General features: G+C 38.0%; 2 protein-coding genes across 2 annotated transcripts; one reads left to right on the forward strand and one right to left on the reverse strand.

Annotated features, from left to right (window-relative positions):
- Positions 1-5,649: 5,649 nt before the first annotated feature.
- Positions 5,650-18,544, forward strand: LOC137710711 (uncharacterized). Its single transcript, XM_068449815.1, has 17 exons — positions 5,650-5,788; positions 5,914-6,010; positions 7,693-9,785; positions 9,868-10,401; positions 10,691-10,840; positions 11,247-11,632; positions 11,971-12,440; positions 12,930-12,982; positions 13,066-13,173; positions 13,241-14,943; positions 15,135-15,243; positions 15,448-15,622; positions 16,022-16,089; positions 16,229-16,341; positions 16,443-17,333; positions 17,939-18,035; positions 18,139-18,544. Exons 3-17 carry the CDS (start codon positions 7,703-7,705, stop codon positions 18,153-18,155), a joined length of 6,957 nt encoding a protein of 2,318 aa, XP_068305916.1. The 5' UTR covers positions 5,650-5,788; positions 5,914-6,010; positions 7,693-7,702; the 3' UTR covers positions 18,156-18,544.
- Positions 18,545-19,281: 737 nt separating this feature from the next.
- On the reverse strand, positions 19,282-24,575 carry LOC137710710 (O-fucosyltransferase 29-like). The gene is made up of 9 exons (XM_068449814.1): positions 23,922-24,575; positions 23,709-23,799; positions 23,539-23,615; positions 23,270-23,358; positions 22,939-23,128; positions 22,614-22,795; positions 21,913-22,015; positions 21,337-21,665; positions 19,282-20,458 (listed from the first exon to the last, which is right to left on the reverse strand). Exons 1-9 carry the CDS (start codon positions 24,285-24,287, stop codon positions 20,080-20,082), a joined length of 1,806 nt encoding a protein of 601 aa, XP_068305915.1. The 5' UTR covers positions 24,288-24,575; the 3' UTR covers positions 19,282-20,079.
- Positions 24,576-24,883: the final 308 nt, after the last annotated feature.

Genomic DNA, 24,883 nt, shown 5'->3' on the forward strand with positions numbered 1-24,883 from the left:
TGTGACAATTTGGTATCAGAGCCAATCCCTGGCCAGAAGTGTGCCGACGAGGATGTCGGGCCCCTAAAGGGGGTGGATTGTAAGATCCCACATTGCCCAGGGGTGAGGATTCTTTAAGCTTTGTATGTATATTCTCATCTTTACCTAGCACGATGCCTTTTAGGAGCTCATTGGCTTCGGGTTCCGTAGGAACTTCAAAGTTAAGTGAGTTCGCGCGAGAACAATCCCAGGATGGATGACCCACTGGGAAGTTCTCGTGTAAGTTCTTAGAAACAAAACCGTGAAGGTGTGGTAGTGGCCCAAAGTGGACAATATCGTGGTACGGTGGAGTTGAGCTTGGGATGTGGTGGGGGCCTGGGTCGGGATGTACACTTTTAATCTCTCACCCTAAAGAAAACTTAAATTGCAAAAAAAAAAAAAAAATTATAAATATTACACACTAAAAAAATTAAGAAATAATTAAAATCTCAAAGGCGTAAAATGAATGTATTATCTAATGTTGAAACAACACAAACCCATGAACTTAATAAATCTTATTCGTTTTCAATATGACCTGATAAACTTCAAATCGAACACATTATTTTCGTACAACGACATGTTGTGTACGACTCTTTAAGCTCTAAAAAGTAACCGTTGTACCCTCTATTTTCATTTTAACATAGTTAAGCATTACCATATCTCTTAAATCTAGAATTTTAAGGTAAATTTTTTTTTCATTGCATTATTATCACACGAAGAGAGCAAATTATCTAAGTAGATAGTATAGTAGATATGATAAAAGGAGAAATTCTTTATGTAATAGGAGGGGATTTTTTTTTTTTTTTTTTGAACAAACGATATCTATTTACACCAACGGGGAAGAGGTGGGCTTAGCCTCAAAATGTGCTAGCAATAATGTGGTTCAAATTCGCTTTTAGTGAGAATTGAATCTAAGGTCATCTCCAACCAAAAAAGGGCCAAAAGGCCATGTTTAGCCCTATAACGCTACAAGAAATTATATTTTAATGAACAGTGACATGCCATATTTTATACCATCTCCAACCGAGGTGGCCAAATGGTCATAGGCTAAACATAGCCCTTTGACAAAAAACTCATCTCCAATCGAGGGAGCCAAAAAGCCATAGGCCAAACATAATTAATATATATTTTATTATATTAATTGAATTAATATGGTTAATTAAATTAAACTACTATATTAAAATAAGGTTTTCGAATATATTTTGAGTGCCACTTGTCGCTAAATGAATAAGTCTCTGAATTTCTTATCTTTTTATAATCTCAATAATTTTTTGAATATGATTTCGAGCGATACGTGTTGCTAACATGAGTAACTTCCTAAATTTCTTATCTTTATGTAATCGCAATAATTTTTCGGATAAGATTTTGAGTGACATGTGTCACTAAAGTGAGTAACTTTCCAGATTTCTTATCTTTATGTAATCTTAATAATTTTTCGGATAGGATTTCAAGTGCCACGTGTCAAGATATAATTGGTTGTACAAATTTTAGATAGGATTTTTATCTAAGTGACACTTCTTATCTTCAAGTTCCAATGTTAATAAATTGGCTGGATATTGAGGTAGAATTCACACACCTTCATCTTTGCCCTCTCTAATATCTCTTTCAATTCAAGTTTGTAATGAATTCCAACTTTGGATCCTTTTCGCATTCCAACTGGGGGTCCTCATCCAATTCCAAATTAGAAGATAAATGGGCACAGATAAGACGAGAAGATAAGGAGTCTGATGAAAAAGATGAAGTATGACACAACACAACATATATGGGCATCAATGGCTAGGGTCATGGTGTGTGAGGAAATTGAAGAACAACCTCAATGGGGTGGCTCTGTTGCTGGTCACTCTTACAAACCACGAAATAGAGAGATTGCGCATGAGACTTTGATGAACAACTACTTCAACTCCAAGTCGGTGTACACAAAAGAGGATTTCAGACGTCGCTTCTGGATGAGGTGTCATGTCTTCAAGTGTTTGCTTCATGATGTCCAACATGTCAATCCATACTTTCGACAAAAGATGGATAAAGCAGACCATCATGGTTTCTCACCTCACCACAATGTTACTATTGCACTCCAAATGATGGCTTTTGCCTCCCCAACTGATGCGATGGATGATATATATAGTATGTCTGAGTCTACATGCCTTGATAATCTTGTTGAATGTTGTCACACGGTTGTTTAGTTTTACAAAGAGAAGTACCTCTGTGAATCAAATCAAGCAGATATGGCTCGGCCCTTTTGCAAAGTTGAAGATTGTGGCTTTTCCGGGCATGGTAGGGTCATTAGATTGCATGCATTGGTAGTGGAAGAATTGTCCCACCGGATGGCAAGGAATATTTAGCGGAAGATCGAGAAAGTTAACTATTGTGTTAAATGTGATTTGCCTCATTTGACACATGGATCTGTCATGCTTTCTTTGGAATCCCAGGAGCCCAAAATGACATTACAATACTCAAGCGTTCACCTATCTTTAATAACCTGACAAACCTCAACTTGACTACTACATTAATGGGCATCGGTACAATATGGGGTATTACCTGGTAGATGGTATCTACCCAAAGTAGGTGACACTTATCTAAGCAATTGCCAACCCTGTGGGTGACGCCCAAAGGTGGTTTACCTTACACTAAGAGGCGTACCGGAAAGATGTTGAGAGAGTTTTTCGTATTTTACAAGCACGGTGGAAGATCATCAAGGAACTAGCAAAAGGGTGAAGTCAAGATAAATTGAACTCCATCACGATGTCGTGCATCATATTACACAACATGATTGTGGAAGATGAGGGAGATGGCTATATTGATGGAGAGTCTGACGACAACTAATATGATCCATACAGGTCAAGGAGGGCTCGTACAAAAATATATGATGGGCCTAATTTGCCTTTGGATCCAAGAACTAGTAATATCTATTTATACATGAGGTGTCATAGGATGATACATTCGCATGCCACAAACAAGTACCTACAACAGGATCTTGTTGCACATTTTTTGGCCAAAAGAACCATGCAGTAGGCGTTTAAATTTTATGTTTTTAAATGTTTTGTTTAATGTTGTTTAAGTTTGAATAACTTCACCGAGTAATACTAGGGTGGAGATTGTGTTGTTTAAGTTTTATGTTGTTTAATTTAAAGAGTACAATGTAAATATTAAAAACTACAACCACTTCAATTTAAAGATTCAACAACTTAAATTTAAAGACTACAACAACTTAAATTTAAAAACTACAACTTAAATATTAAAGACTATAACAACTGCAATTTAAAGACTATAATCATCATCTTCATCTGCCATTGTAAGAGTATAGTCGGATGTAACAACTCCTGTCGAGCCTTAATTTCCTTTTTTTTTCCTATCAAAATATGCCTTACTCATTGGATTGTACTCCAAAGTGTTCCTTTGCATGTTCCTATCATTAATCTCTTCTTTTATTTGTTTTGCCCGTTCTTCGTGCTTACGCTTTCTTTCTTCTGTAATAAGGGCATTTTGCTCTGCCATTAATCGCAATGAGGACGTTATTTCCTCTCGAAAGGCTAAATCATCATTTGCGTTGCCTTTTTCCTTTAATTTTCGAGCCTTGTTTCATCTCGTAGCCCTAGGTATGGAAGATTCACTCGGAGACAGATTTTCTACCCTTATTTCTTGAATGATAGGACATCCTTGTTCATCCCCAACTGCATTTGAGGAAACATTGACCAAATCTTTCTTGAGGTGGATCTTGAAATAACATCTTCCCTTTACAAATTTCCTAACAATCATGATGACTAAAGGGTTTTTTCATGGGATGAGGATTCTCCACCCTCCTATTCCCATCCCCTTCCATCCCCTTTTCTCACATATTGCTTTTTGTCTTATTATCTCTATAAAAAAATCAATATAAGATGTTGACGTGACTTAACCGTGATTGTTCAAATAGGAGGGCATGGAAGGGTAGAGAGATTAGGAGGGTAGAGAATCTTCCTTCTTTTTCATGTCCTCCATATACAATTCCTCCGTTTGGCGTACCTAGAAAATATAATTACAAAAATTAAAGGAAATTAATTTATGAAATTAAATGGAATATAATCTCTACTAATTAATAAAACACTCATTGTCAACCAAAACCCTATAAAATTACCAATTTAACCCTCTAATTAAAATAGAACATGAATAAGAAATATGGTGCAGAAATGTAATTTCACACAACCAAATTTTACTTTTTTTTTTTTCAAAGCTCACTTACATGTAATCCTAACATATCTTTAATTAAAAAAAAATTAAAAAAAATAAAAATTTTCACTCTCATATTCTCTATCACTCTCTTCCTCTCTCCTTCTATTTCAAAAACAAAAATAAAAAATTTCCTCACACACTTTGTGTGTGCCCATATGCTAGTTAAATATATTAAAATAACTTGTGAAAACGCTTACTTCTTCGTAGTAATTGGCTCCGCTTTCATGTCTGCTTTCGGCCTTTACCATTGCTTGATGCCATTTATTCAAACTTGGTTGAAGATGTTTTTTCCATCTTGAAGAACATCTCTCGTGGTTTCGGGGATTCGATGGAGTGGTGTTTTCGTATAACTCATAATACTTTTTGAACGTACGAGTCCAAACACTTTCACTTATTTGAGAACTCCCCTTGACACTATCTTCCAAGACCCATCTACAAGCCTTGCAAAGAGCTTCATCTTCTTTTCGGGTCCAAACGCTTCCTTTCATTACGGATGTGACCATATGAAAATTATTGAAAAAATTGAAGGAAAGATTATTGGAAGAGGTAAGAGAATAGAATGTGAAGAATTAAAATAAAATGATATAAAACAATATGAAATTGTGAAAAGTATGTGAGAAATGGTGTAGGAATGGCTTAGGTATTTATAGAAAAAAGATTACATTTTTTTTAAATTCATCCAAAAAAAAATCAAATGCAATGGTAACCTGGCTTCATGCTGATGCCAAGTTAACGTTGCATTTTGAATTTTGGGTCGAGAGTGGATTGGCTGGCTGGATGAGGGGCTGGCCTGATTTTAATCTTTTCGGCTCGGTGGGGCCCACAAGCCCTTTGGCATAGTCCCTAGTTGGAGACCATTTTCGTGTCATTTTGAGCTATTTTTAGTCCTATGATTTTTTGGCCAGGTCTGTTGGAGATGACCTAAGACATCACACTTATAAGTGAATGAATACTACTAGAGATTAGTATTAAGTGACATTTAATTGAAGGGGATTAATTTCACATATCTATATCTATATATATATATATATATATATATATATATATATATAGATATATAGCCTTTTGGTGTTGTTACGTCTCTAAGCATAGGGCCATCTGCTTATCTGAACCCATCAACAACCCCAGACACGTGTCAAGATGAATTTCTTAAAATTAATCACCCATCTGTCACACAATGCCCCTTGAAATCCCATCGTCACCGTCCAATTAGAATAATCCAATTGCCTGTGATCCGACCACACGTATTGGCTGGTAATAGAAGTTTAACCCTAGGAATCTTTCGTCAAATCAAATCTTCACAAGCCACGTGTCAATTGCATACTGCATATACCAGTCAGATTTCAGCCAATGTACGAAAATACCCTTGGCCTACTCTTTTTTCGTTTTCATTTTGAATTTTGCAAATTCGGTCACCCAAACACTCTCTCTCTCTCTCTCTTTCTTTCTCTCTCTCACTCTTTCGTCTTCTCCCTCTTCGTGTAAAGTCTTTCTCACTCTTCGCCTGTAGCTTCGTGATTTCGCCGGAACCCTAATTCGATCTGGCGGGAACCTGACGACTCCGGTATGAACTCCGACGGATTTTCCATTTTGCTTGTTAGGGTTTTGCAATTTTTTTTGCCTTATGTGTCGTTATCCATTGGGTGAGAGTGTGATTGGGAGACTAACGCTTTGGGTTTTGGCTCGCAGATGACCGTACGATTGAGGAACAGTTGAGAGATCAAAGGGGCTGGATTTCGTCACCGGATGGAGGGAGGTAGCGTCTCTAGACTTCTTACTTCTTCTGGTACTGTTCATTTCCTCTTTTTTTTTTTTTTTTTTTTTTTTTTGGTTCTGCAAGCAGTTAAGGTATCTGTGTAAAATTAGGCCAAAGTATTAGAAATGGTGAGCTTTAATTCAAAATTCTTTTTTTGGTTCCGTTGTTGTTGGTTTCGTATTCGTACTTGGAGCTAATCAGAAGTGCTGAAGCTTTAATCTTTGAATTTGCGGTATTGGTTTATCATTAATTGTGTGTAATTTGTTTATTGATTTTGTACAGTCTTTTAAGGTATTATTCAGCTTATACTTGCTATTTGTTAACAAAGGTGGATTCTTGTAAGGAACATGCGTGTTTTGGAAATCGAAAACATCTAAATGCATGATTGTGAGTTTAGCACACATTTTTTTTTCAATTGCAATTATTTGAGTTTAAGGATTACCTTAATGGGCTATTCTTAGTAATCATTAACTGTTAAATATATAGAAGCTTAATCTTGAATGTAGATTTTGTTTTCTGCCATACCTTTACTGTCTCATTTGTGAAATTTTGAAACTTATAGGATTTCTCGAGGTCAGTGACCATGTATAATATAGTTACCGTTACTGTTGTTGCATAGCATCAGTTGTTCCTTTATAAAAAAAATTTCATTAATTTTACATGCTTTTCAAATGAGAAGAATCCTGGGAAAGCATTACTCAAAATAGTATGCTAGGATTGGTGTCTTTAGGGTTCTAACATGATTTATCTGTAAAAAAGGATTTCAGTTACAAATGATGTGCATTTATTTTTTCAATTATTTTTTATTTTTTATTTTTTATTTTAGTTGATGCGATATCCCATGTTATGGAAAGTGCCTCGGCTTCCTTTTTTTTTTTTTTTTTTTTTTTTTTTGTTTTGTATATTTTTAATTGTAGAGGAATTTCTGAGGAATTTCTAAATAGTACACTTTCAAGTATCTGGTCAAGTGGAACTTCATTTGGTTTACCAATCAAGGGTTCTTAACATATTAAGAGTTCCACTGGCTTAAATTTTATTGGCACGGAATTTTATAGCATTTAGAAACGTGTATATGTCATGAGTATATTTTTATAACCTTCTGTTGTTTTTGTTCAAAGCATGATATTACGATTTTTTTTACTGCACAAAACTTTGATGTTTCATTTTTCTATTGATATGTCAATTGTTGTTTGAATTGATTAAGGTTTTGTTGGTTTTGCTTTGGCTGTTGTATGTTTATATTATATATGGTATAACATTTTTGTATAATTCTCAAAATAACGTTCATAGCATATATTTTTCTCAATTTTAAAGTATTTGAAATTCAGATTGTGAGTGTCATGGGATAGATTTTGGAAACTGTCTTAACTGATTTTTTTTTTTTTTTTGAGAAATTATGAGTTTGAACATAATTGATTATAAACGGTTACCAGGCTATAACTTGCTTGGGGATGATTAGCTGTTTGATGAGCAAATGGATGTAGGGATTGAGATTCTTTTCCGTGGTAGTGACTGCTTTTTAATGATTGTATGTGCTAGTTAATTATTCTGCAAGATGGTGGTTGTAAGGCCTGAATATTTGGCCCATATGGTTTCTATTTATATACTTGCTCATATTGTTGTCTATCCCCATTTTGTCTATTTGGTCAACTTGAATCATCATTATTATTTTGTATTTGTACTCTTTCTCCCTGATTGTTGCTCTATTTTAGGGATACACCCATGGATTATGATGACAATGATTTTCAAAGCCAGAATCTTCATTTAGCCGGTGAAGGGAGTACTAATTTTCCTCCAGTTTTACAGCCATATGCTCTTCCCAAGTTTGATTTTGATGATAGCCTTCAAGGGCATTTGAGGTTTGATAGTTTGGTTGAAACTGAGGTTTTTCTGGGTATTGAGAATAACGAAGCTAATCACTGGATTGAGGATTTCTCTCGTGGGAGTAGTGGGATAGAGTTTAGTTCCACTGCAGCAGAATCTTGCTCTATATCAAGGCGCAACAATGTTTGGTCTGAGGCCACTTCCTCAGAATCTGTTGAAATGCTATTAAAATCTGTTGGGCAGGAAGAAATTATTCCCCCTGAGACAATCGTTGAGGAATCAGATGCCTGTAAGGAACTGTGTTGCTTAACTGAGCAGATGGAGCCTAATTTGAATAATGATGATAACATTCTTTCTCAAATGGGGGATGTTACAGATCTAGGGCCTACATTACCACGGGTGGAGATTTCCGAAAACCTTTCTGGCTTAAAGGATGTAGGAGTAGATCAGCTTTGTGTTGATGATTCACAAACTCGTGAAGGTAAAATATTAGTTGATGGAAATTCAAATAACTTGGAACCAAATGATCTCAGTGGAAAGGACAGCCCACATGTAAGTAAAGGGAGTCCTTCTACGGATGGGAAATGCAAAGATGCAAAACAGATGGAATTGGACAATGCGGTTGATGAACCTCTAGATGAAAAAGAAGATTCCTCTGCTTCAGGAATGCAAGTTGATAATTTGATATCTGTGCAGAATATTATTACAAGAAGTGATGAGTTGAGTAAAATAGATGTTCAACATAATTTAAAAGATATCAGTGAAGAGGATCCAGACGGACATGTCTTGCACATAGAGGCTCAAGTGAATGAAAAAGTAGTTGAAAAGGCTACCTGTTATCCTGAAAACCCTCATTGTTCATCGTTTGAGGTGGAGTCTGTGGAAGGAGGAATTGCTAATCAGGAAAATGTTGTTAGTGTGGAGGAACCATCGGATATGATACTACAAGAGGATTCTGACTTACATACCCTGGGCGGATGCAGTGACAGGGAATGCTCTGGTGCTGATGCTGACACCAACAAATATGAAACTGTGGTCTTGTTTAAAGGCATAGATACTGGTGGTGATCAATCAGAACTAAGCACACACAGCTTATCACCTAGGGTGTGTGAAAATGATACTAGCTGCTCAGTTGAGGTTAGCAACAAAAATGCTGAAATTTCTTCAAGTATAGATCCTATGCCGAAAGGGGATTCTGACTTACATGTAGCAGACATATTCAGTGACAGGGAGTGCTCTGGGGTTCCTGCTGAAACCAACAAATGTGAAGATACAGTCTTGCTTAAAGACACAGGTAGTGGTGCTGATATTTTTAAATTAAACACAAATGATTTATCACCAATGGTTACCCGAGGCGATGATAGGTTTGCAGTTGAGGTCACCAACAGCAATGCTGGTATTTCTTCAAGTCCAGATCCTAAACCGAAGGTGGATTCTGGATGGAATAGCTCCAAGGAGAATTCTTTAGAAAGTGGTTTCCAACCAGATAGTGGGACTTCGGTCAGAATGTCCGAGGCTTCTTTGTCAGTCATTGAGGAAAATGAGGTCTCAAAGGATGAAAGTAATGAAAATAGTGAAGTTCATTGTAATTTGACTGCAACATGTTCTTCAGCTGAAGTATTTAGTGAAGCACATGTAACTGGATCTTCTAAAAGTTCTCTTGATGCTTTTGGAATTTCTGGAGAGAAATTGAATGCTGACAGGCATGTATCACTTTCTATTGTTGAGGAGTCTTCTCAGATATGTGATGATAATAAAGTTTACGGAGAAGGCGATGTTGGTGATGGACGGGATAGTAACCTGGATCTCTCTTCCAATGAAAAGGATAGTACACAATTGCTCAATGAGTCTAATAGTAAAAATTTGGAGCTTGGTGGATCTGTTGTTAAGGGATCGGGGTCCTCACCATTGTGTGGAGCTCGCACAGATAAAGAGCTGGTTGTTCCAATATTAACAAATGAAGCTGATGGTAATGAACTGGGTATGTTATGAAATTGAAACTTTGAATGGAAATAAATGTCAAATCCCTTAAATATACTAACTTGGATTTCTTTCGCTTGCAGTGGCCAACATTTTCTTGGAAAATTCGAATTTGGCTTCTTGTGGCACAACGAATGCTGTTCCCTTGTCTTCTGGAAATGGTGTAGCCAGCGATATTGTTAGCCACTCAGAGGTTCAAGCAGCACCTTCTTCTGCTGGGGGTTCATATTGTGACAAAAAGGAAGAAACTGCAAATGAAATGACCAAGGATGCAAGTTTTTCATTTATAGTGCCACTTCCTTTGGTAGAAACAGGGCCAGTTTCTGTTTCTGGAGTAGAAAAAGGTGTTTCCTGTGATAGTTCTGGACAGTTGTTATGCAAGACGGTTGATCAATCTCTGCCTGACACAGACAGTTGCAATACAGAGTGCCAAAATGAACCACGAAGTGCAGTTGCTAATGAAGTTAGCAAGGGAAACACAAATGAGAGGGACGTAGCTTCTGTTCAGTGTGAATCTTCTGCAAAAGCGGGTGATGCTACTGAAGCTATTTTCTTTGGAAGACAGGATGGCTCAACCATAAAAGAGAGTTTTGAAAAGGCATCTGCAATTGCAACAGGTGAGAGTTTTACACTCACCAGTCATCATTCTCTCTTTCCTTTTCACGTATCATCTCTTGCTGCTTTTAAGTTATGTGCAGTCAACTTGTCTCCCTGGTTCGTTTTCACAAGTTACAAATGCTAATAGTGTCTTGAACTTCGGACCTCTTGGATAAAACTGCAATTTCTAACTAACAGGGTGTCCCTTTTGCTCTTGTTATTGTTTGTATGTTTCATGAAATAAAAGTTTTGTGCTTACTATTTCCATTTGCGTATTGATGTTTTGGAATGATTTTTGCTGTTATGCAGAACTAAGTATGGATTCTGACATGCGGCCGGGGCCTTCAACATTGGTGGAAATGTGTGGTGGTACTGCTAAAAATGCAATGGAAGACACTGACACTTCTGAAGTATCTCAGGATAAGACTTCTGCGGAGGCTACTATGCCCAGCATTAATTGTGAGTAATTTAATTTGATTAGTATTCTTGAATGAGTTGTCAAATAACATAAAAGATAAACCTTAAGGGAATGTTGTGAACTTTCACATTTTGGTTCTTTGGGATAATTTAACAAGGCTATTGCAGATAGAATGGCTTTGAGGTTCATTGGTGGTTGTAAGAGTCATTCTGTTTCAACTTGGTGGCTCCAACTCATGATTTTTGGGCTTTTGAGTTTTTATGGGAATGAAATGCTAGAGTTGGATAAGATGTATTAGAATTTTTTAATTTTAACTTTTTCCGAGTTGACGACTTTAATTTTGAGGGTAGGTTTCAAATTGCTTTTTTTACACCCATTGTTTTAACTTCAAAGTCATGTTGGCTTTCCTTTCTTTTTCTTTTCTGATTGTTATATTTTGTTCCACAGGTGATGCTTCTCCGATTTGTGAAGCTTCTATGTGTTCTGCTCCTTTGCCTGAATCTCATGCTAGGTTTGTTGCACCAGAAAGTGGTGGAAGTTCTGTTAATCCGAATAAAAATGATTGTGGTTCAACTAAGGTTGTTGAAACAAGTGAGCTTTCTGAGATTAAACATGAATCAGGTGATATCAAGGGGCCCAAAAATCTGAATGCCCCAGTTTCTGACATTGTTAGGAATGGGGACAATCATTCTCCTAAATCCTGGAATCCAAAAGAAAATGATGCCTCCAAGGATTGGAGAAATGGCACTTCGGATGTGAGTTCACTTGCAGATTTGCCAAAACGGGATGCTCCCAACAACTTGCAGCCCGTTACTACTATTATACCTCCCAGAGTATTATTTCTAACCTTATTATTGTTTATGTTCATGCTAAATAATACTTGTGTCTTTGATCCTTTTATTTCTTGACATATACATTATTTTTGTAGATTGGGGTATTCTTGCAATAAATTTATACGTTTATTGTTATGAATGTGCTCTGATTTCGACATCTCAATATTCTGATTTAGAATTATTTTGCAGATCCCATGTCTTTGATACTTTATATCTGTTAACAGAAGTATATGTTTTTAGGGGATTGGGGAATGCTTGCTATAGATATATACATGTATAATTTATTGATGTCTTTACACCAATTTTTCTATATTCTGATTTAGAAATGCTTTTTGAAGTGTGCAGAGGGGTCTATACAAAATTCTGGTTCAGGCCAGCTGGATGCAAAAATCTCACAAGATCTTTCTCATGGAGGTTCACTAGTATTTGATGGAGTTGCACGAGGTGCTTCTAAGGTTACCCCTGAACGGAAAACAAGGCGAGCATCTAGCAAGGCAACGGGTAAACAGAGCGCTAAGAAGGGAAGTGCGCAAGCAAGAACTCCTATGAGACAATTAGAAAGAGGAGACAGATCAAGCAGTGTGTCCCAAAACCAATCTGGAATTTTCCAGCTTGTGCAGCCTAGTGAGACAAAGCCCTATGGACATGTGGATGGTGCTATGAAACCCTTTTCTGTTCATACTACTTCCACATCTAGTTTGCCAGATCTGAATACTTCTGCTCCACCATCTGTAATGTTTCAACAGCCGTTCACTGACTTGCAGCAAGTGCAATTACGTGCTCAAATCTTTGTTTATGGAGCTTTAATGTGAGTCTTTTTGCTTAATACATATTCTTGTACTAATATTGTTTTTATTTTGGCTTTAACATGGTTTAAAAAAAAATTAACAATGGCACAGACCCAAGGGATTAGGAAAGTACTAAGGTGTTTCTAACACTGCTGATTTAGATCAGATTACAGTTTTTTTTTTTTTTTTTATTATTTTGAATTAGAGAAACAGAGAGATTAAAATTTCTGCAAGAGTGCAAATTAGGAAGTAAAGTAAGAAGGGAGGTTTTGGATGCTTGGCGTTCGTTTTGAGGACACCATTATGCCATAATTTCTCCGGGAAAAAAAAGGGCACATGATACTTCAGTGACCACTTAATATCTTTAAAAGCTTTTATCAAAATTTGGAATGGCATATTTCCAAATTTTGAATGCATTACGGTCACCTTCCTATAACATACTCGAGTAAAGAGAGATTTAATTTCAGGACGGAAAATGAAAGATGTTTTTCTTTTAATTTTCACTGCAGTCAAGGAATAGCACCTGAAGAAGCTTATATGGTGTCAGCATTTGGGGGACATGGTAAGTTATTTTGTTCTCTGTCTTATCGTTTCGCTAATTGCTACAAATGTGTAGTAACTTATAAAATTATGTTCTTTTATTAGATGGTGGAAGGGGCATGTGGGAGAATTCTTGGCGTGTATCCATAGAGAGGCTACACGGTCAAAAGTCTACTCTGGGTAATCCAGAAACTCCTTTGCAATCACGCTCGGGTACTTTCTATCATTTTAAGCTGCTTAATTCTCTGTTGGTTTGATCGGGGGTCTAACTGTGCTTCAGAACGGAGGTTTACAGGTTCCAGGGCTCCTGACCAAGTAATTAAAGGTGCATTCCAGAGTAAAAGTATTCCCTCGCCTCTTGGTCGACCCAGCACGAAGAGTGCTTCACCAATGGGTGCCCCAATGATACCTATTTCATCACCTCTTTGGAGTATTTCTACCCCTGTTTGTGAGGGCCTGCAATATAATTATCAGCAGGCACTTAATCCATTGCATCCTTTCCAAACACAATCAATAGGGAACGTTGTTGGGGGCCATAATACTACGTGGATGCCTCAGCCCTCCTTTCGGGGTCCCTGGCTTACTTCTCCAGGGTCTTCTGCAGCTCAAGCCAGTACTCATTTTTCAGCATTTCCTAGTACAGAAGCAGTGCAGTTGACTCCTGTAAAAGAAACATCTTTACCACAATTGCCTAGTAAGAAGCATGTTTCCTCTGGTCCTTCTACTCAGACTGCAGGCCCAACTAGTGTTTTTGCAGGGGTGTCTCCAGTGTTTGACCCAAAAAAAGTGTCGGCATCACATGGTCAGCATTCTGCTGACCCTAAGCCTAGAAAAAGAAAAAAGACTTCAGCCTCTGAGGATCATGTTCAGGTTACTGTGCAAGCTCGATCTCAACCTGAGTCAGCTCTAACACTTGCTGATAGTAGTAGTCTGTCTACATCTGTTGCCATCTCAACCCCAAGTACCATTGTGTCTAAGACCATGCCAGAGAAATTGATTATGTCCATCTTTCCAACGCCTTCCACGGGTCTGGAGCAGCGGGAAGCTTTTACAGAGGAGACTCTTAGTAAAGTTAAGGAGGCTACGCAACAGGCAGAAGAAGCTGCTGCTTATGCTGCTGCAGCTGTTAGTCACAGCCAAGAAATATGGAATCAGTTGGATAAGCAAAAAAATTCAAGATTGATATTTGATGGCGAATCTAAGTTGGCATCTGCTGCTGCAGCTGTAGCTGCCGCGGCTGCTGTTGCGAAGGCAGCAGCTGCAGCTGCCAATGTTGCATCGAATGCTGCGTTACAAGCAAAATTGATGGCTGAGGAAGCCTCGGTTTCATATAATGATGGGAATGCGAGCCAAAGTATAAGAATGACTACTCCTGTGCCCATTTTAAGGGGTGAAGATGTAACTAATAGTTCGACTTCGATCCTTGTTGCTAGGGAGGCTTCTAGAAAGGGAGTTGAAGTTGCATCTGCAGCCTCAAAGCGAGCTGAAAATATGGATGCCATTGTAAAAGCTGCTGAGTTGGCAGCAGAAGCTGTATCACAAGCTGGAATAATTGTAGCTATGGGTGATCCTTTGCCATTAAGTCAGTTAGTAGAAGCTGGTCCAGAGGGTTATTGGAAAGTACCTCAAGTTTCTTCAGGTCTGGTTATGAAATCAAATTTGGGTACTGTCGGAGAAGATGTTGATTCTTCTTCTAGGCGTTCTAAAGATAGACAATCAGATAAGCACAAAGCACAGCCAACTGCACATGAGAAGTCACCGATTCTGACAGAGGTAAATAAGGAATCAATGGATGATCAACTGAGGTGGGGAGCAGGAACCACAGGGTTTGATACTGCCAGTGAAAAGGGGTCAAGAGGACCGAAAGGTCGCAATGTTTCTGAAATCAGATCAAAGTCTGCTTTGATTGCTGTCGAGAATGATTTTGAAAAGGAAGCAGGAGCATCTGAAGAAAGCAGCATCAAGGACGGTTCTCTAGTAGAGGTATGAAGCTGAGGTGTGATCTGATATGGTTTGTAGGTTTTTTTATCTCCCAAAAAAATTGACATCAGCTTTTTTTCTGTTCACTGGACCTGTTTACAGCAGTTTCTACGTTCATGTGCTATCTTTTTGTGCAGCTTGGCATTTCTATTTCTCTGTGGCCGTAAAATAAAATTGACTTGTTTTTCTTTTAGGTTCTCAAAGATGGGGCTGGATTTGGAGAAGCCTGGTTTACTGCTAAGGTATTGTGTTTGCAGGATCGAAAAGCTAGTGTGTGTTACACTGAGCTTCAGTCAGATGAAGGTATACTGCCTCAACATGCCTTGCCTCATGTTGGTGTTACTGGTTCTCTTTAAAGTGATAATTTCATGTTGACTGTATCATTACAAGTTTTGGTTGGATACATTATGGATCATAAAAATGGAACTCTTTGTTATTAAGATGTTATGCCTTATGCATCTGCATGCTCACTTATTATACATTTGGTTTCTGATCTACTTGGCTCAGGGAAACTGCAGGAATGGGTGGCACTTGATGGCGAAGAAGATAAGCCACCAAAGATACGAATTGCCCGCCCTGTTACCGCTTTGGGACATGACGGAACAAGGAAAAGGCGCAGAGCAGCAATGGCAGATTATACTTGGTCTGTTGGAGATAAAGTTGATGCATGGATACAGGAGAGGTAAGCCCAAGTTATAAAATAAAAAAAATTTGATTGCGTTTGCTGAGAATCTTGCTAGAGAATTCTTTTATATGAAGATTAATATAATTCTACTGCCTACAATTTTCTTTAGCATGCACAAATGTTGCTTTGCAACTGTCCTTTATTTGGATATACATTCCCTAAATCTTTCACTACTGTAAGCATGCCTAGTCTTGGGTGTAGGAGCAACATGGTAGTGTTGGTATATTAGAGATAAGTGCATTTGGTGATTGCACACTCACATCCAGTCTTACTATTCTTTGGACTAACTGTGATTTTGATGCTGTTCTTCCATTTTTGACATCTATTTTTGGACTTTTCATTCGTTATTATCTCGTTTGTACAACACATCACATGTGTATTCAATTATATTTTCAGCTGGTGGGAAGGAGTTGTCACTGAAAAAAACAAGAAAGATGAAACTATATTAACTGTCCACTTTCCAGGTGTGTAAATTACTATTACTGTTATATTTTGGGGTGGGGGTTGCTTTCATTAAGACCCTTCATCTAAATGTTTCCCACTGTTACTATGTGAAAGTTACTGTTAGTTGATTTGAGACTCTCCTGTTATGAATTCTTACAGCACAAGGGGAAAAGTCAGTTGTTAAAGCTTGGCATCTTCGGCCTTCGCTCATTTGGAAGGATGGCAAATGGGTTGAATGGTTTAGTGTACGAAATGACACCTCCTTCCTTGAGGTACTATGTTTATATAACTTCGTGCTTAATTTCATATGATTGTTGAAAACTTCTCAAGTCAATTTTATTTCTATCTTACTGAAGTGCAATTTGATGTTCAGGGTGATATGCCCCAGGAAAAGCGACCCAAATTTGACAGTCCTGCAGTGGAAGGCAAAGGGAATGATAACGCGTCAAAAAGCATTGATGTAAATGATTCAGGGAAGCCTGTAGACCCAAGGTTATTGAATTTATCTGCAAATGAAAAGGTATTTAATATGGGTAAGAATACCAGAACTGAGAATAAGCTTGATGCAACCAGAACAATTCGGACAGGGTTGCAGAAGGAAAGATCAAGGGGGGTTGTTTTTGGTATCCCCAAGCCTGGAAAGAAGAGAAAATTTATGGAAGTTAGCAAACATTATGTGGAAAATGAGGGTAGCAAGATTAATGAAACAAGTGATCCGGTGAAAACTGCAAAATACTTGATGCCTCAAGGATCAGGTTCCCGTGGATTGAAAAATACATCCAAAATCGACACGAGGGAAAAACAAGTGGCTGGATCCAAGCTAAAGGGTCTGAGATCTGGAAAGCTGCAAAGTTTATCCGGTAAATCTGCTGCACAGAAGGACAACCTTTTAACAGATGCACACACTGCCTCCGATGGTTCAAGTGAAATGGACCATACAGGAAAGATCAAAGATTCTGTAAACCGTGCTGAGGGTTTATCCGGAAAGCATACACTATCACAAACATCTACATATAGAACAGAAGGGACAACAGACGGCCCAATGGAATTTTCTGCACTAGCTCCATCATCTGATTCTTCTTCATCCAAGAAAGTCTCCACTTTAACTGCTCTATCTCGGGCAAACAAAGGAAAACTTGCACCTGCTGGTGGAAGGTTGGGTAAAATTGAGGAGGGCAAAGTGTTTGGTGGAAATCCGGCAAAGTCGACTGCTGAAGTTGTTGAGCCTCGTAGATCAAATCGCAGAATTCAACCTACATCAAGAGTAAGCATTTAGATATATTTTGGTCTCTGTTTTGCATATAGATGTTTATTTTTTTTTTGTCATGAGAAATATCACGGTAAATGCTTCAAGTCATTGGCCAGATTATATCTCAATCTGAGGGTGGTTCCCTTGGTTATCTGCTACTTTGAAGTAGGTGATGCCACAGCAGGACTTGTATAAATTGTTTTTGGAAGTCAAATTTCTAATTGTAGTGTAAGTTTATAAAATTATCAGTAAACTAGCAAAATCACATTGACACCTATGAGTTTTATGCTAAAACACTTAAAAGCACCCAAATTAGAGAAATAAAAAACGCCACATCCATCAACTTGTCATGCTCTAATTGATTGTTAGTTGTGAATTTCTTTTGGTGCACTTCTATTGTTACAAAGTAAGCTGGTTTTTTTCCCTAAGTATTGAGTTTGCAGGGTTTCTGAAAGTGCCATGTTATATCTTACACGTAAAAAGCCCTAAATTTTTATCCCAACATCTCTCTGAATCCTTGTATAACATTCATGCTGGTTTTGTTGCTCGTGTTTACGCAATGTGAACACTCTTTTTATATTAACCTGTAAACCTGATGGTGTTCCCCTTGTTGGCCACAGCTACTAGAAGGACTGCAAAGCTCGTTGATCATCTCAAAGATTCCTTCAGTTTCACATGACAAGGGCCACAGAAGTCAGAACCGGAATGCCTCTAGAGGTTAAATTTCATCCCCGGGGTTTTTTTTTTCTTGCGGACAATTTGCAGCATATATATTCTTGTGTTTGTGAATGTCGAGTTATCTGACTGTTGATTGTGACAGGGAATAACAATGGTTGAGAGGAGCTCTGCAAATGATGGGTTCCAGTCCGAGGATCGTCAATTATTGGATGACCAGGCCAACATGCCCACCCGTACTTGTGTATATTTATTGCAGACGAGGATAAGCGTAGGGATGGAAATTCTTGCTTCCTTGGTTTCGTTCTGTCATAAAAATGTAGTCAGTTAGATTTTTATAGTGATTTTAGCTTACAAATTATGGTTTCCGTAGGTGGTTTTTTTGCGCAGAGAGGTGGTTTCCGTGTATGGAAAATTGTCCGTGTAGTTTGGTTTGTAATGCAAGGGAGGATTTCAGATGATTAATCACATAACCAGTTACTGTTTCCACCATTTGGATATTTAATATTATGCTATCTCGTCGTCGTGAGTACATAGCATTGGTATAATCATGTCGAAATGTTTTTTTGTTGGATCATTCAATGCTACGTAGTATTGAAGAAAAATCCGATGTCTCGCTACGTGTTTTGACGCCGGAGCTCTTTTTCTTGTCCAGTTTGAAATCATGCAGCGGTATGACTATCGAGTAATGCTCCTTAAGACAATGGATTTTATCAAGGGAATCAATCAATCAGCTGAATGTGCAAAAGAGGCAGCTTGATCTTGTAATATTCTTTTATTTTGGTTGATAAAATTCATCTGTTTCAATTTTTTATTTTTATTCTTGGTATTAATTCAAGATTAAAGTGACTGTATTCGTTGGTCATCAGGTGGCCAAGAGAATATGTTTGTAAAACATATATTACTTCGCAGGTTGGTAAGGCGCTGAACTCGCATTCTTTTGTTACATTGAAGAGAATCGAACTCTGAACCTATCATAATGCTAATCCATTACCCCGTTCTTACTCGTCATTTGGGTAATAGGCAGACCGTTGAATTGTAAATTTAAGCGTTTGGGTAAATGTTATTAAACGCTAGAACTACAAGATGCTACACAGGTTCTCTTGGTAGCCTAAATATCTCATTCACAGTTGAGACCTTGTTACTATGAATCAGTATCAGAATAAATGTCGCAAGTGTAGGATAAGCAAAGGGTGGTGCTATCCACACACCTCTCAATTTCTGACAATCGGATCGAATAAATTGAAAAAGATTTAATGAAAAAAAATTATGTGAGTGGAAAAAAGGGCATGCAAATAGCACCATCCTAAACACTTGTTTTTATACATGATTTCTCAGGTATGTCATACCCTAAATCAATGTGAGACAAATTCTGACAATCGGATCGAATAAACACATAATATGATATGAATGAGAATAATAGCAATTCCTTGCAAGTTAACATACCTTGTTAGTCGAGCTAGTTCTTATTATCAATTTATTGATGTTTGTTGTAACCTTCCCAAGAGTGGGCTATGCGTCTAACATATGTAAATAAAGTTCAAAATTTGGTCTAGTTGCACCTAATTTTCACTGTCGGGGAAAGTCCCGAGTTAAATCACATGAACGACACTTGTTGATAAAAAAAGCATACGAAGAAAATGAAAGAAACTGGAGGATACTGAAGCTAAAAATCAACATGTTTACACTCGTTATGGTAACTTGGAACCTAGAAAGTGGGGAAAAAAGAGAAAAAAAAAACACTCGGAGGAACTTTTGTTAATGCAACAGAAGCTGGCAGCGATGGGTTTCTGCCACGGCTACAGAGTTATTTACTACCAAAACTAATTTATAAACACTTGCAGCTCGATGAACCTATCTCCTGTACATGGATCGAATTCAGTCATTCACCAACGAGATCGAACAGCAACCCGACATAACATGAGAAATGCATCACGCCGTGCATGAAATTTTGTGCTGGCAAGATGAAAAATTTGCCATACCAAGTAAGCGGAAAGTCACCAACATACCTGATTAATTAGATGAGAAATCCGTCCAACCACCACCTAGTTGGTCTCCTTTTAGTCAGCTTCCTTTCTTCGTCCCCTTATTCTGGGAAACCTTCATCCTTTTCGTCTCCTAAAGATATACGCTCTTTTCCCATGTTCCTCTTGATTGGTATTTGTAAAGCCTTCTCATCTGGTTTCTCTACATTATATGTACTTTTGGTCATTCCTGCCGAGTGATGATCTCTATCGTTGCTCTTTTCAATATCTTTGAATGGTTTCTGGCAGACGCAAGCCTGTGGAAATTCATGGAATTCACCCCGTCCAGGTTTCACCTCGTCAGGGTCACCCATGAATCCTTTTTGGCATGACTTTACCTTTTTTGCAAATGTTTCCCAATTCATTTGATGCCTAGCCATGAACAAAGCACTGAGCCTCTTAGCATTTGGCCTGATGGTCCTCTTGTGACCCATATACCTCCTACACACGATGAAACAAAGAATGCAACAAATGGTTAAGAAATCTCCCAAAAATGGAAACAACTTTAATTACAAAAAACTAGTAGAAATAGTTGCACAAATTACAAATATAATTGACAATAACCATGATATCAAACTATACCAAAAAACTTCTGAGATCTTTATATGAAACGTGAGGTTGTTTCACTTGAAATAAATCTCTCTGTGTCATCAATGGATGTCAACGCAAGGTTATTCAGCTGGGAAGTCAACTAAACACACAGACACTACTAGACAATATCACAAGTTTATTTGAGGACAGCAAGATCTTAATCTGTAAGATTTATTAACCATTTTTAAGATGCAAATCAACTTGCTCAGTGGGAATGTTTTCACTATTGAAAGTTTTTAAGAGTATGCCAATACTCAATTTAAGTACAGAAAATTGTCAAATTTCCGCAAATCTAGCCAGTCTAAATTTTGGGAACAAGTTACAAGAGCAATCAGTATCCCCAATGTCAAGTATAGCAGTATTCAAAGGGGTCAAATCCCACAGAAACTAGTTTCAACTGGAAAAGACAATGAATTTTCTAGCAAACATAAGAAAGAAAAGAAAGGAAAAAAATACTTGAAACTTCAAAACAACATAACTTCGAATTATAAAAGGCAGTGCATTTGTTTAATTAGTTCTTTCAAATACTACTTCTTGTGCTTGTGCAAAATTCAATTTGTAGTTGAACACCGTCATCCTTTGTTAAGTTTACCGCACCAGCATTTTCAGAAACCAAATTTACATAAATTTACTGACCCCTAGTATCATTTTAGATATAAATAATATTTTTAAAATGCATTAGTTCAACCCCAAAAAGCCTGATGTAAAAAGTGAAACAGACTTCTAACCTTCGACCTGCAAGAATCTTGGCCATATTCCCATTATTATTCGTGACAAACACATCACTTTCATCAGAGACAACGTAGTCAATTGCAGCAAGACGGGAGGAGAACGGAAGAAAAGGCTTCAGCTCCTCACTAGCAAGCATCTCCTTTGTATAAAAATGTGGGAAGAGCTCTCTTAGAGGTCTCAAAGTCTCTTCCCCACCATAAATTTCTCCAGAAGCAACATAGAGATACGTGTCATTCGCAAAACCAAGTGCACGCAGCATCAAACCCACCTCATATGGAGTCAGTGGACATTTTCCCCGCTTTCGCTCTTCCTCAGCGCTTAAATCCTAAACAAATAATGAGAAAAATTACACAGATACTCAACAAATTACAGTGTGGGGCCAATTGTACCAACATCACCAGAACTGTACACTATATGTTATATAATGCAATTACAATGCAATGCCACATGAGCTTCATATAAATACAATAAACATATCTTGTTAAGAATTGACACATAGGAGCAAACAATTCCTATCATATTTCATGTTGAGATTAATATGAATCAAAATTATAAAAGAATAGCAATCTTACAGGTAACGTTGCCCATCGTTTTCTTATTTCAGCAAACTCATCTCTCTCTTTTTCACCCCCGCCATAATAACACCCAGAAAATGCTAGCATATCAGGTTCAAACCTGTCATTAATGCGTGTCATCCGAAATCCAAAAACAACCACAGAAATTCAATCATACGTATCATGAAAGGATAGCAGTTCTTTAAGAAGAAAACAACTGATTGTGAAGATTATATTGGTACAACAACAACAAATCCTTACCCCACTAAAAGGGAAAATAACCAGAAAAACTACAAAATTCTAAATGTGGAGATTCATAATTCTGGAAATTAGATAAGGTGTATTCTAAGGTAGTGTTTGTTTCTGCGCTTTGGTGCTTTGGAATGGGTTTGGCTGCTTTGGCATGCATTCCCCATGACTGGTAAATGCAGATGCAAATGACATGGTCTTTCGATGGGTATTGCAAACCCACAAAAAAAGAAAAAAGGTTTCGCACCCTGAAAGGAAGAGGGGGTTTTCCCATTCCCAATCTCCAGTTCAGCTATGTAATAAGTTATGGTGGTGATTCCTAGAACTCCATTCGTTGGAACAAACACGACAGAAGATCCTGTAGGCAGAGGTGGCCTATACTCTCACTCCTATCCTCCATGACCATTACATGAAGGTTGAAATTTAAAAATATCAGCTCCCTTCTAAATTAATAGGCAATAGAAACAAACCTCAAGTGAACAGCAATGAAACGTTTTGCCATCTTCTGCATTCTCATAACGAGTTTGTGACCGAGTTCCTGTATAGATTTTGTAAATTTAAGGGCATGATAATTAACACGGCAACGCAACTTTTGCAGCTCATCGTCGAGGTTACTTGAAAGTCTATAATCAAACTTTGTCAATTGCAAAACCTGCCAAATTGCGAAAGTGTTAATTGCCATTCTGAAACAGACTACAATGCTTTTACTAAGACTGAAGGAGACAAAAGATAAAGAATACACATCTTGTACACCACTGATAGGATAACCATCTGATAAGATCAAAGGGGTCTTACACGTCTCCTCAATAGTATAGGCAAAACTTGTTCAATATAATATTCAGGTTCAGATTTCCTTGGCACACGCATGGTATATGGAGGTTTTTCCATGTTCCGCATGACCTTCTCAGGAACTCTCCGGACAATGGTCACGTCTTTTGCAAGATAAGACATGAACCAATCCACATCAAAAATGTGGATAAAGTCACTGCATAAAACATTAGTGTATTTAATGGGATGAAAATTCAAAGGTCAATTTAAGCACTAGCATGAAAAATTTCAAAAAAGAACAGAATGTAAAACAGCAAAATAATATGACCGGGTTAAAACCTTGCTTGATTCACATTACCTGTCATCCTTCCAGTAGGAATGATGATCCAGCTCGGGTACAACTAAGGTAGCATTAAGAATTCGGGCAACTACCACTGCATCTGTTATCTGATAGCAGGAAAGAAGTTACCATTTTCAGCATTTACAAGACAACTAATTACTTCAGTAAAATAACAAACACTGAAGATACCTTAACCTGAGTCTTATTTTCTCGGTTGGGTCTCAATACCTACTACTTGCAGAAAACTAGAAAATTCAGCTAAACATAAGAACAACAATGTGACTTACTCCTGTTCTTTGTTGGTTCAACCCCCCACTTGTTGCAATCAGCAAATACCCATTCGACAATCGCTCTTTCACAGCCGCTGAATTCGAAAGACAATTACTTCAAATCATAAACACAAACTTAACAATGGGAAGTTGACAATGCAAACATGAAATATGGAAATTGAACTCACTACGATAGTGAGGACCTCTTTGACTGCACCCATAGTAGATTTTCGAGTAGCTGGACTTCCAAATATCAATTGCCTCGCGACCATTTCCACTCTGAATTCAAAACCCACCATTTTTTTTTCTATTAATTTGAATTAAAAATCGAAACTTTAAATAAATAAAAACTAAAAAATTGAAAGATAAAAAAGGAAAGAGGAGGAGCAGCAGTGCAGTACCCGCTTTGTGTAGAATGAAGTGTTCAGGACCAAGCGCTGGGAGTACCACTCGAGATCAGATGCGACCTGGCCGGTGAAGAGCGAAATCAGGCCCAGCCCAAACAGCATCAGCCCACAAACCAGCGACCACGACCACGACACCACCGCCTGCTTCCTCTCCTTCTGCGACGGCGACGGCGCCATTTTGGTGGCGGTGGCGGGGGCGGTGGCGGTGACTGAGGCTGGAGCGGGGGCGGGGGATCTCAAGCTGAGCACGTGCTTCTTCTCACCACCATTGCTGAAGCCGTTCTGGTGGTGCTGCTGTAATAGAGCCAGCTTCGCTGCCGCCGGAGTCAAGCTGAACAGCCACGCCTTCGCCACGCCCATACAGAACAACCACCCCTACTTTTCCAACTTATTTACTGGAATGCCATTGTCCCTCCGAATCATGCTTTTCCGGGATCGGATTGCGGAAGCGCGCGCGGCAGAGTGGTGTTTGCGGAGAGGAAGCTGGAAAAGAGGAAGGGCTGGTGGTGTAAATAATGGGAATGTGGGGGGTCGAAATCGAACGTTGGTTCAATTTGGAGCGCAAACCCTAAAGCCAGGAGAGTGCGGGGTTTCAGACAACAATCACTGTGCAGCTTTTGGCATGTATTGCGAGAGACAGTGGAGATGTCTGGAGAGAAACAAGAGAGAGAGAGAGAGAGCGCGCGCGTGTCACTGTCTCTAAGAAGGGAAGCTTGTATTTTTATTTTTAGTTTTATTTATTTTAGGGAACTTAAACCAAAAATTTGGGTATAATTCACTTTAATGAAAAATTATATTTTTACATTAAAAAGTCAATTCTATTACTATTTATTTTATCCTTTATTTTATGCTTATCGTTAAAACTCAAGTTTTCAAACTATTTTCATTAGTTTTCCTTTTATTCTACTCTATAGTTTATTTGTTACTCAAAATAATAATATTTAACAAAGATTTGT

This window comes from Pyrus communis, chromosome 12 (assembly GCF_963583255.1).
Source record: "Pyrus communis chromosome 12, drPyrComm1.1, whole genome shotgun sequence".
Taxonomy (NCBI): Eukaryota; Viridiplantae; Streptophyta; class Magnoliopsida; order Rosales; family Rosaceae; genus Pyrus; species Pyrus communis.

What these genes read in the sequence shown, in the direction of transcription:
- LOC137710710 (XM_068449814.1), bottom strand. Translation starts at nt 24,287, where the DNA reads ATGGGCGTGGCGAAGGCGTGGCTGTTCAGCTTGACTCCGGCGGCAGCG. An exon ending in AAGAGGTCCTCACTATCGTA is followed by an intron (nt 23,616 to 23,708) that starts GTGAGTTCAATT and finishes TTTCGAATTCAG; the next exon opens with CGGCTGTGAAAGAGCGATTG. An exon ending in TTCATTGCTGTTCACTTGAG is followed by an intron (nt 22,016 to 22,613) that starts GTTTGTTTCTAT and finishes CATTAATGACAG; the next exon opens with GTTTGAACCTGATATGCTAG.
- LOC137710711 (XM_068449815.1), top strand. Translation starts at nt 7,703, where the DNA reads ATGGATTATGATGACAATGATTTTCAAAGCCAGAATCTTCATTTAGCC. An exon ending in CTACTATTATACCTCCCAGA is followed by an intron (nt 11,633 to 11,970) that starts GTATTATTTCTA and finishes TGCTTTTTGAAG; the next exon opens with TGTGCAGAGGGGTCTATACA. An exon ending in TTTGTTTATGGAGCTTTAAT is followed by an intron (nt 12,441 to 12,929) that starts GTGAGTCTTTTT and finishes TTTTCACTGCAG; the next exon opens with TCAAGGAATAGCACCTGAAG.